The sequence below is a fragment of the Daphnia pulicaria genome, chromosome 12, assembly GCF_021234035.1.
Source record: "Daphnia pulicaria isolate SC F1-1A chromosome 12, SC_F0-13Bv2, whole genome shotgun sequence".
NCBI lineage: Eukaryota > Metazoa > Arthropoda > Branchiopoda > Diplostraca > Daphniidae > Daphnia > Daphnia pulicaria.
The window spans coordinates 2,627,680-2,639,632 of record NC_060924.1 but is presented as its reverse complement, the minus strand read 5'-3'; the positions used below and the strand labels follow the sequence as shown (position 1 = coordinate 2,639,632).

Below are 11,953 nucleotides of genomic sequence, written 5' to 3'. Positions count from 1 at the left end.
CCCCATACTCTTACTCGTTGAAATATTGGCTGAAATATAACGAAAATGTGTTAGATATTTTTTACTTTTGAAAAAGGTTGATTATTAGTTTCCATGAAGCGGCTGTAATATGTTCCATAAATGGTGCGTGCCATTCTAGGCCAAGGATTTTTCAAGCACAAGACAGATGTTACATCATTATTGTCTTTCAACTCGTTCCCCTTTGCAGAAAAGATTTCTAGCCAGGATGAATTTTGAAAATCAATAAATATGAGACATTACCTTTTCTTCTAGAATAGCCGGCCAGATTCCGTACATCGGCCTTATCTGCATGCCGAGAAGAATTTCTGAGCCAGGGGCTGAGGGTGTTGGACTGATGCAAATGCCTATCGTTTCCGTTTGCCACCCACAACGACGCATTTCTCTTTGCATCGTTCAACTTTGTTGTACCAGTGCTAAGCCTCCACGTTGATAGGTTAATCCTAAGAGGAAAATACCGTTGAAACGTGATTATGTTTAATTAGACACTTAATCAGCAATCATGCCACAGAACCCAGAGTGCGGAAAGAGCTGAGATCATATTTTTCGACATGTTCGTCGCCGTATTTCAATAATAATCGAATGGCGGTAGGAGCTGCATACAATTGGTTAATTTTTAGACGCTGGACAGCCTTCCAATATCGACCTGTTGGGAAAACGAGAATTAATTACGTCAGCATTTGAGATCCTCCTTCTTTGCAATCGAAAACTATTTCAACTATACGTCAACGACGCATAAAGAAGATAGCCAGCTTAAGAATGAACAATCCCTTTAGGATTTCCTGTGCTGCCGGATGTGTAAAGCATAAACAGCAAATCTTCGCTGTCCAAAACGGCCGGTTCACATCCACCACTCTCTTTAACCAACGCCTGACAAAATTTTCTGTTGATTAATACTACAGTTTATAAAAGTAAAATTATTTTTTTAAAGCAAACCTCATCGAGATTGACATCAAGAAACGGTGAATCAACAGGATTCTTTTGGCTACGAGAATATTTTTAACAGTCGGACATTTTTCAACTGCTGTTCATTTCTTCAATTCAATTAATTTGCCCCCTTGGACCCCTTGGCCAGCAGTAATATCTACCTTAGCTTCAGCTAATGAAAAACAATAGAATATTATTAAAACAATTTAAATAAAGTGAAATTAAAAGAATGAATACCGTCGTTGATGCGATTGGCCATCGCTTCCGCACTGAATCCGGTAAAGACTACGGAATGGACGGCTCCGACATGGGCACAGCAAGCGAGCATTGAGGCGACAGCGAGTGGACATAAATTGGTGGGACATCAATTGCCACTGGATCACCTTTTTCCCACTCCTTGAGACTTGAGAACGTTTGACACTTGATTCATCAACGTGTATAATTCCCTGCCAGTAACCAATTAAAATTAACAGTTAATAAACGATTGCTACGCCAATAATTTTCCTTCACGTCCAGTAAAACGCGATCGATGAGTAATAAACCAAATCAGACCAGTCCCCAGGGTAAACTCCGTTTCAATAAACGCTAGATTATTGTCCAATGTCCATAATAGCCACTTAGAAAACAAATAATACGAAATAATATCAGACCGTCATGCTGACATTAGACTGCATGACATTTAAAAATTCTAATCACGAAATCTATCTTCTTTCGACAGGGATATATTATACAAACACAAATAAGACTCGTTATTTTCATCCGCAATAATATCTCAATCTATCAAGCGTAACCTTTAAGTTGAACCGAGTTGAACGCAACAACGAATCAAACTCCAAAAATTAAAACGCACGTCAGGAGTTGGAAACATCATTATATAACAAATTCCGAACAACTAAATAATGGCATAATATATTCGCACTCACTTAAGTTGCTTTGCTGTTGGTTTTCATCTGTTGGACTAAAAACTGACGAAAAATGGGCAGTTTTAATCAGGTGAGTCATGAAAAGCGGCGTCATGACAACCAATCAATCAGTGAGGAGCCATTACGCATCGAAGATAAAGCGGAATAATAGTCGTTAAACAAAACAAAAATTTATTTCTCTCAAAACAACCTATAGATTCAACTAAATTTAACGGAATAATGGATTATAATAGTGACGTAATCATTTGAGTCATCATAAAACAAATATGTTGATCAAGAATAACAACCAAATTTCGAATCAAAAGTCTCGGTAGTTATCTTTTATGGACCCCTTGCAAGATAGGCGATTGATAAAAGCGCATAAAAGGTATTAAAACTAGAAAGTGGGTTTTTCTGTCGATTGTTACGTGTCGCTTTTGTTACAAATAAAATCGAGTAAAAATGGCTCGTTTGTCAATTTATTTTGGTTTGATGTTGATTTTAAGTTGCGGGAAAATTTGTTCCTCTGCTCTTACCCCATTTTCCTTGGAAGATAAACTGCAAGAATTAGAAGTGAGACTAGAAGCCAAAATTGATGCTAAAAATGCTCAACTTGAAGAAAAGGTGACGCAACTGGAGGCGCAACTCGAAATAAATGTAAGTTTAGTAATTGTTAGTAAATCTCATTTAATAAACTTTTTTAAATCTCTAACTGTTTAGTTAAATTCAGAGTTTCCCTAAACACTTTTACCTTTTCTATGACAGAATGAACTAAGACAAGATTTGGCATTGAAAGTAATTCAACTAGAGGCCAAGAATGTCCAACTGGAAGTCAAAATTCAGGATCAAGAAAGAAGATTAACTTCCCTGTTGGAACCGGCTGAACTTCCGGTTTCCACTGATTCAAAATTATTTCCAATTAATAAAGAAATTTCAATTCGATCAACTGGAAAGAGCGGAATCCCAAGGACATGCAGAGAACTTCGTGCCGCCAATCCTTCACTTTCATCCGGAATGCACTGGATCGATCCGGACGGACAAGGTGTCGGCGATGACTCAATTTACGTTTACTGCGATATGACATCAGGTGAAATAGTGACATTTCCAATTAAAGAAAAATATGATGTGACTCATTATCTTTCCATAAAAACAGGATCGACCTCAATTGTACACGATAGTGAATCTTCTTTAAATGTGGGCCACTGCGCCGATCCCGGGTGTTATTCCCGTTCCATCAACTACAATTCGTCAATGGGACAAATCAAAGCTTTGATGGAATTATCCACTGAATGCCACCAGTCGATTAGAGTCAGTTTCAGTCAATCAGCTTAATTGATTTGATCTTTCCTTTCACGTTTTTTATTCTCAATTCTTTTATTAGTACGACTGCAACTATGCCCCATTCGAGTCAAATGGCGTCGCCTATTCCTGGTGGAACGACAGAGAAGGAAATGCGCAATACTTTTGGGCCGGAAGTAACACGGACGGAGTTCACACCTGCCAGTGCGGAATCGATGCAAATTGCGTCGATCCTGCGGCGAAATGCAATTGCGATGCTCTTGTACCACTTCAATTAGTCGATGACGGTGCGTTACGGTTCTCACGTTTGTATAGAATTTTAAAAATGAATAAAATTAATTTCATTTGCAGGTGTCATTACCGACAAAAATGTTTTGCCCGTCACTCGTTTGAATTTCGGCAGAACTCAACTGGAAACTTCATCCGGCGTCCACACGCTGGGCCGACTCGTGTGCACCGGACTAGTGACTTTGAGTGGACTGCCAAAGTCCTGCCAAGATTTGTGGTTGATTGGCCACACCCTGAACGGATTTTATTCCGTCATGGGATCGACGAAAATGGAATCAGTTTACTGCGATTTCACTAAACCAACTGACGATGCGGGTAAACTTTTTAGATTCTCACCAATTATTCAGTTGCAATTATGTCATTTTTAATTAATAAAAAGGTTTCCAGAAATGGGTTGGATACGCCGACGTCAAAACGACGCCCGTCTATTTCTACGTCCAGAGAAATTCTAATTTTGATACAGAAAACATTCCAATTCCGTTCAATTTGGCGCTGATGAACGAGGGAAATGCCATGGACTTGACATCGGGGAAATTCACGGCCCCGCGACCGGGAATTTATTATTTCTCTTTCACGGGAGAGGCGTATCTTTCATCTATTGCTGATTTTTGGTCTTATCTTTATTTGAACGGGAATCGAATCGGGGCGAGTCGTGTTTCACAGAATAACGGACCCGTTAATCAATTGAATCCGTTGACCGTCCAGTCGACGCTCAACTTGAAAACAGGCGATCAACTCTGGGTGACGATTGAATATACTGGTGACTCGTATTTGCTTGACAACAGTAACCACTACACCCATTTCACGGGTATCATGTTGGAGGAGGAAATTGGGGCGTCCCTTTGAGGTTCAACTTCATCGGCGACACGAAATTTTGGGGAGGGGGAGGGAAGAAAATTGATTCGATTCTTATTCATTTAGGGATTGGAATTTCTGTACGGAAATTAAACTGTGGATGCAATTACACTTACTGAATAAACAAACCGAATTTCAAGTTTGTATCTGCAAAACTTTGGACGCGGCAAGTAAAAAAACAACAATTTTGATTGCCACATTTTTACTAAATGCAGAGTGGACTAAATTGGGAGAAATTCATTCACGTCTAATTCATTTACGGTTTAAACCTTTTCACAGTTCGATGCTTATTATAGTTGTGAATGGCTGAACGCAAATTCACGAGTCTTTTTGCAAATCAAGGGCAGGGAACTTGATTTGATTAGCACACCTAAAAACATTTAAAAAAATCCAATTTGATTGACGATCGCAGCTCAACATCACATAAAATGAACGCTGAATCGCTTATATTCCCCGCATAGAAAGAAAAGAGTTAGTTTCGTTTTTTTTTAAAGATTTTAATTTTTAAAAATGTGAATTTCATGCGGTAAATCCCGCACGAAATGGACGGACACGCCACCGCGGTGTCAAAAAAAGACGAAAACTGTCAGTTTCGAATGACAAAAATGTTGAGAGACCCAACATTTAAATTAACCAATGTCGTGTAAGTTAATTAAACGATTGCCGACTTACTTTGATGAGGTTCGTTTGGTCTTAAATGTCAGAGGTAATGAATCTCCTTCCTCACGCCTACTACTTTTGCCGTTTCTTATACTTTCCTTACTTCTGCCTAGTTCCTGCCTGGTAATTTTAAGGGGGAAGGGAAGATATTTCATTTGATTCCAATTCATTAAGGGTTGGCTTGGCGAAAATTGACCTGCTGTTGATACTACAAATAGAACTAGTGAATACACACATCCAGTTTGAAGTTTGTATCTGACCAATTTTGATTGCCAGATTGACAAAAGGCGCGTCGGACTAGAAATGGAAGAAAATTCATTCGCGTTTAATTCACTATTAACGGATCGGAATTTTCAAAGAATTCGCATTCCAGTTGTGTAATCGTCCACAAAAATTAGCGTTTCTATCTCTAAAAATAAGGGCAGGGGACGTGAAAAACTCGATTTGATTGCCAAATATAAAAATTGATTAATTTTGTTATTTTAAAATGTCGCTTGAAATCATTAAGAAAACGAAGTGTCTACACATCTCGTCTATCTTTAGTGAAGGTAATTATTTCCTTCTCACGGTCACGGCCGATGGAAATAGAATAAAATATAGATAAAAATAGGGACGGGGAGGAAATTCGATCGTCTCCAATTCGTTTAAGGGTGGGAATTTCTTAACGAAAATTTTACTAAAATAAAAAGAGGAAAACTGTCACAAACTGGACATCTCTAAGCCGGGTATGCCGAAAGGGCGGGATAGTCACGCCTAGAATTCGGGATGCAACCGTGAAAATTCCAACCCCCAGGCATTGGCACCTACCCCGCAAATGGGAGGTCAAATATATTTGTTATCTATTTTTTTTTTTATGTTTTAGATATTCACCATAAAATATTTATGAGACTTTTTGTTTGGTCGGCGAGTCCCATTAAAAAATTAAAAAAAATGTCCCCCCAATTACCAATTAAACACGCGCGATTCACCACTCATGTAGGCCAAAATAAACTCGTTTTTTCGGGGCTCTTCGTCGTCTACCTTCTAATTGGCATCGCTTTCAATTTGAATTCGCCGAATGAACGACGAAAAGCGATGCAAACCAAGGGGAGATTTTAAGTTGCAGGTACCCGAACCTGACATTTGTAAATTTAGAAATGAGGTGCCAAACAAAACAAACGTTGAAATATGTCTTCAAAAAATATCTGATAAAAAGTTGATTTAAAAAACAGTTGATCCCGCAATTCGGGTAAGAGGGATAGGTGCACGAGTAACAAATAATTTTATGTAATAGATCGTTATCTATGACTTTGGGTGCGCGTGCGCCTAGGTTGCGGGTAGAAATCAGTTGGTGTGGCAACTTCTGAAGAAAAAACTGATTTTACATTTAAATGTGTGGCATTCGAAATTGATCTAATCTGCTAGCTTATTTTATTTTATTTGTTTGGTATATCGCGTTTTAAAAAATCGTGGACTTGTTTTATACGCAGAATTATAAAACCTTTGCGAGAATATCAAATGACACTTTTGCTTTATTTTTCAACTCTCAAGGCTGAACTAAAATTGGCGAAAACGGAAAAACCCTTGGAAAAACCCAATTCGAATGAGTTTGCCAAATTAATTCTGTCCTAATGATATTGCGAATGATATCGCAGCTTGAAATCACTTAAAATTAAAGGTGAAATGCTTGAATTCCACACACAAAAATATGTTTCGTTTTAGTTCAAAATAAAACACAAAATAAAAATGTGAATTTCGCCAGGAATATTAAATTACATATCTGTATTTTCTTTCACTCGATCCTGGACTTTTATCGCGCCCACGAAAAATAAATAAATAAGTTTTTATCGCGAACCTTGTACACGCACTTCTGCCAAACACAAACCCAGTCGAATGAGTCTGCAAAATTGTTCTGTGAGAATACGCAGTAATTCTCGAGTCCCCGTTCAGTTTAAACGTCAAAGTGTCGATAAAACTAACAGAAATGGCAATTACATCCATGAGGTGCATCCTCGTCATATTTTTGGCTGCCACTTGCTGTAAGTGCCAATCAGACAACCCCGGTGGTTCTTCTTCTTGGGCGAAACTCAAAATCTCACCTGATACGTTAAGTTCCATGAAGTACGGCAACTTTCTCGTTGAAATTTACGAACACGCCAATAATCACAAGGCAACGACAACTGCCAGCGATAAAAAATATTTCTACTCCCCCATTGCGCTGCTGGACCACAAAAGTGCCGTTAGTAGATTGAACAGAGTGACGAAACAACAAGAGATGAGATTCCGTATTGAAATGTGGAATGACAAAGTTGAAAATGAAGTTGTGAAATATTTAAACAAAATCGTCGGTCATGAAATCAAATCAAATCAAGTGAGAGTCATTCCCTTGGAGAAGGTCATTCTCGCCAGCAAAAGAGCCACGGTGGATTATTCGCTGTATCCCGAGTGGACGAATTATGACAAGAGCAAAACTCTGAGACTTTCTCTGTCATGTTTTGAACAGAAAATCTGCGACGAACTGGCCAGTGAAATGCGATCCGACCCCGAACAATTTGACCATTTCAAACTTCTGTACAGTTTGTCATCGCAGACGTCGCAAACCAAACAGACGACCATCAGCATCGACAGCGTCACTTCCGGTCAATTGATCACTTCTCTTTTACAAAAATTTGGAGACAAAAAAGAAAAATTTTTCTGACGGCCAACGACGAGAAGAAAATGTTGACGGAAACGGCCACCAACATTCGAATGGACACATTTGACGACTCCGAGGTCGGGTCGCCTGATACGGAATCGCAAATTTTAAATATTTTAAAGGATTTGCTGGTCACATCCAGGACGACCATCAAAGAACAAAGTGATAAAATGTGGGACTCTGTTTTCTGGAATGACGACAATTATCGGCCGGACAAGACGACGAAAACTTTAAATGAAATCCTCAAGAAATTGGATACGGAAACTCAAACGAAATTGGCGGATATGTTTCAGGAAGCGGAGAAACAGTCGGTATTAATAGACAAATTTTCTTCGAGTAATAAAGACGAGGAAAGAAAAGGAGAGGAACAAATTCGTCGTGAAAATCAATCGAAAGATGCAAATGAAAATGAAATGAGAAGATCACAAGCAACGGACCAATGGCAATCCAGCCGCAATAAATCCCGGGATAACAAGTCGAATATAAACAAAGATGACACGAATGTCAGTGGCAGTGGGTGGGGCATTAAATTTGGCGTTAAAGTCGGAGTGGAAAAAAACAACACGGAAAAAGCCGAACGAGAAAACGAGAAGAGTGAACACGCCAAGACCAATTCTACTGAACACGACAGAAATTTAGAGAATAAAGAAAGAATCCAACACAATTTCGACTTAAGCAGTTGGGATGACGTGGATAGAATCAGTTCAGTCATTTCAGGGAAATTGTCAAACGATTCCGATAGTTCCCGGCGAGTCAAAATTGTAAAGGATGAGGTTGAAAAATTATTACAAGAAAGTAGAAATCACGTCCAATGGGACGGAGAGAAATTTATTCCAAAACCAATTCAACTGAGCAGAATCAATTTAGGCCAATTTCGTGATTCTCAATCGTTTCAAGATCGCAACGTCCGGGTCCGTTACACGACCGCCGAACTGTCAGCGCCGATTAAATTTTTGGAACACACAGAATTGACCGTCACTGACGAATGGAACAATTTGAAGGAGGAACTCAAAGGTTTTTTTAAATAAATTTTGCAAAATAAATTTATCAAATTTAAATTGAATTATTGTAATTGAATTTTAGCCACTACTAAGCTGTTAAGTACAACTGTGAACAACTTGGTGAAAACAAATACCGAACTGAGAAATGCGAAGAGCGATTTAACTAATAAATTAGAAGGTATTTTTAATTATTTAAGAATTGACGAAAAATTAAATTTATAAAATGTTGTGATTGAACAGAGACTAAAAAGGAGTTGGGGAAAACCAAAATCGACTTGGAGAAAACGAAGGCCAATGTCAATGATCTCTCTATAAAGTTAAATGGTATTTCATTATTTTACTAGAAATTGAATTTCAATTTTTTAAATTGTTTCACGCAAGTAATTATGCTGCTTGTAAAAATAATTTAGCGACCGAATTCACGCAAGTAATTATGCTGCTTGTAAAAATAATTTAGCGACCGAAAAAGAATTGGCGAAAACGAAAATCACGACCGGAAATTTGTCAACTGAACTCAAAAGTAAATTTCACGGCGAATCGAATTTTGTTGAAAAATAATTCTTTTAAATTAATTCTGTTTTTTTTTTAGATTGTGTAGCGAATTCGGATCGAATAAGTCAAGAATTAAAAGTTACTGCCGAAAATTTTAAAAACGATCTAAGAGGTAAAAGTAATTATGTTTTATTATTTGAAATTGTTTATATTTTAATCGAATGAAATGGTTCAGCAACTTCAAATGATTTGAAAACTACAAAAACGAATTTGGCCTCAACGAGAACAGAATTGAACAGCACAAAGTCCGCCGTTGCTGATTTGGCCACCGAATTAAATGGTAAATTGGAATTAAAAAATTTCAATTTATTAACTAATTGAAAGAATTTGAATTTAACAGCCCGAACGAATGAAATAGTTGACATTGGTCGGATGCCAACCTCGTGTGCGGATATGGAGCGAATGGGACAAAAAGTCAACGGATTCTTTTCCGTAAAAGGATCGAAAAAGATGGAAATGATTTACTGCAACTTTAATGCCCATCAAAACGGTACGACGAGTTTTAATTTCATTTGTTATTGTTTGTCTAATTCTTTTGTTTACAGACAAACAGAAATGGATCGGATACGCCGACGTCAAATCGGAGCCCGTCCATTTCTACGTCCAGAGAAATTCTTCGTTTTCTACAATTGGAACTCCGATTTCGTTCGAGTTGGCGCGGGTGAACGAGGGAAACGCCATGAATTTGACAACGGGAATATTCACGGCACCGCGACCGGGAATTTATTTTTTCTCTTTCGCGGGACTGGCGCGTCTTTATTCTTCATCTTTTGTTTATTTTGTTTCTCGTCTTTATTTGAACGGGAATTCAATCGGGACGAGTACTGTTGAAGAGAATAACGGCCCCGTTAATCAATATAGCCCGTTGACCCTCCAGTCGACCGTGAACTTAAAAAAAGGCGATCAAGTCTGGGTGCAGATTGGTTATTCTGGTACATCCTCGTTTTTGACTGACAACAGTAACCACCACACCCATTTCACGGGTTTCATGTTGGAGGAGGAAATTGCGGCGTCCCTTTGAGGTTCAACTTCATCGGCGACACGAAACATTTTCGATCCAATTCCAAATCCGAGATCAATCCGTTTAATGTCGACACGAAACTTTGGAGGAAGAGAATTTAAAGGGGGGGGGGGGAGAGAAGAAAATTGATTTGACTCTAATTCAGTTAGGGGTAAGAATTTCTGTACCAAAATTGAACTGTGGATGCTAATACATTTACTGAATACACACACTAATTTTCAAATTTCTATCTGAAAAACTCTAGATGTTACAAGCAGAAAACCAATTTTGATTGTCAGATTTACAAAATGCAGGGTGGACTATAAATGGGAAGCAATTCATTTGCCTCTAATTCGTTTACGGATTGGAATTTTCAGAAAATTCTTTTACAGATGAATTCAAATTTCAGTTGTGCACTTGTCCACTAAAATTCGTTTTCCTTCCTCTAAAATCAAGGGCAGGGGACGTGAAAAACTCATTTTGATTGCCAGATATAAAATAGGTGAAGATAATTTAATCGACTCCAATTCGTTAAGGGATGGGAATTTCTTAATGAGAATTTAACTGTGGATGCAAATAAGCATTTTCAATGCACACACCAATTTTCAATTTTCTATCTGTAACAATGTGGACGTGATAAGAAGAAAACCAAATTTGATTGCCACATTTACAAAATAGAGGGTGAAAAATGGGGAGAAAATTCATTCGCGTATAATTCACTTACGGAATGGAATTTCCAAATAGTTTTTTTTACTGATGAATTCAAATTTCAATTGTGCCATCGTCCAGAAAAATTCGCGTGTCTATCTCTAAAAATAAGGACGTGGAAACTTATTTTGATTGATACCAGATTTTCCTAAAAAAATTTAAATTTCTCAATTTGTTTTCCTATCGCAGCTCGAAATTTAATAAAATCAACACGAGAAAGAAACGCTTAGTATTCCCTACGCATCTCGTTTAGTTTTAGTAAATGCGTTTCACTCCCCCCCCCCCCCCCGTTTTAATTGGCAAAATTAATTTTACCTGCGGTTTAAAATGGACAGTCGCACGGTGTGAAAAAGGCGAAAAAGCAACGGCCGTTAAGTAACAAAATGTCAAACTGGTCTTACGTAAGTGTTGGTCAACACTTTCAATTTAATGAAACGATTGCTAATGCGAATTGGGGCACGTAATCCGTCGGCAATTGGCAATTGAAATTACAATTCGCGACAGGTACAAAAATTTAGCTTTCGTCTTCATCCTCATATTTGTATGACAACGGTTACCACTACACCCATTTCTCGGGTTTCATGTTGGAGGAGGAAATTGCCGCGTCACCTTGAGGTTTAACTTCATCGGCGATCACGAACCGAAAAATAAAATGAACGTCGACACGGGGGAGGGGAGAAATTTAATTTGCCTCTAATTCATTTACGGTTTGGAATTTTTCGAAAACAACTTTAAAATTAAATATAGCTAAGCCGCACGCATAGCTGAACACAAATTCGCTTGTTTATCTGTAAAAATAAAAGGGGGGGGGACGTGAATCCTCCAAAAAATTTCTCAATTTGTTTTCTTGTCGCAGGTCAAATTAAATAAAATCATCACGAGAAAGAAACTCTTTTAGTGCCTAAGTATCTCGTTTATCTTTGGTAATTCCGTAATTGCGTTTCACTTTTTTGGTTTCAATTTACAAAATTTTAATTTTTTTTTTTTTCCAACAGAAATTTCTTGACCCACGCTAATCAGCGCTATACTTTATTCTTTGAACGCTGTTGCGCATAAGTTTATTTTCTAC

General features: G+C 38.0%; 4 protein-coding genes and 1 pseudogene across 7 annotated transcripts in view; 3 read left to right on the top strand and 2 right to left on the bottom strand.

Annotated features, from left to right (window-relative positions):
• LOC124316136 (sporulation-specific protein 15-like) overlaps nucleotides 1–11,953 on the top strand; it is a 610,960-nt gene that overhangs the window by 82,083 nt on the left and 516,924 nt on the right. The window lies entirely within an intron of this gene.
• LOC124316145 overlaps nucleotides 1–11,953 on the bottom strand; it is a 411,551-nt gene that overhangs the window by 298,025 nt on the left and 101,573 nt on the right. The window lies entirely within an intron of this gene.
• LOC124316496 overlaps nucleotides 1–11,953 on the bottom strand; it is a 37,116-nt gene that overhangs the window by 1,601 nt on the left and 23,562 nt on the right. For 2 of the 4 annotated variants that reach the window (XM_046782480.1, XM_046782481.1), the window contains 4 exons: nucleotides 955–1,117; nucleotides 525–888; nucleotides 262–461; nucleotides 66–202 (listed from right to left, as the gene is read on the bottom strand). In XM_046782480.1, coding sequence (XP_046638436.1) covers nucleotides 66–202; nucleotides 262–461; nucleotides 525–571 — 384 coding nt within the window. In that variant the 5' untranslated portion in view covers nucleotides 572–888; nucleotides 955–1,117. Of the gene's footprint in view, nucleotides 1–65; nucleotides 203–261; nucleotides 462–524; nucleotides 889–954; nucleotides 1,118–1,182; nucleotides 1,392–11,953 lie in introns of all 4 variants that reach the window. The other 2 variants (XM_046782479.1, XM_046782482.1) reach the window with 2 other exon arrangements.
• Nucleotides 2,252–4,428, top strand: LOC124316248. The gene is made up of 6 exons (XM_046782075.1): nucleotides 2,252–2,504; nucleotides 2,613–2,934; nucleotides 3,001–3,155; nucleotides 3,229–3,433; nucleotides 3,498–3,749; nucleotides 3,814–4,428. The coding sequence occupies exons 1-6, from the start codon at nucleotides 2,310–2,312 to the stop codon at nucleotides 4,278–4,280; spliced, it is 1,596 nt and encodes a 531-aa protein (XP_046638031.1). The 5' UTR covers nucleotides 2,252–2,309; the 3' UTR covers nucleotides 4,281–4,428.
• LOC124316607 lies at nucleotides 6,824–10,236 on the top strand (annotated as a pseudogene).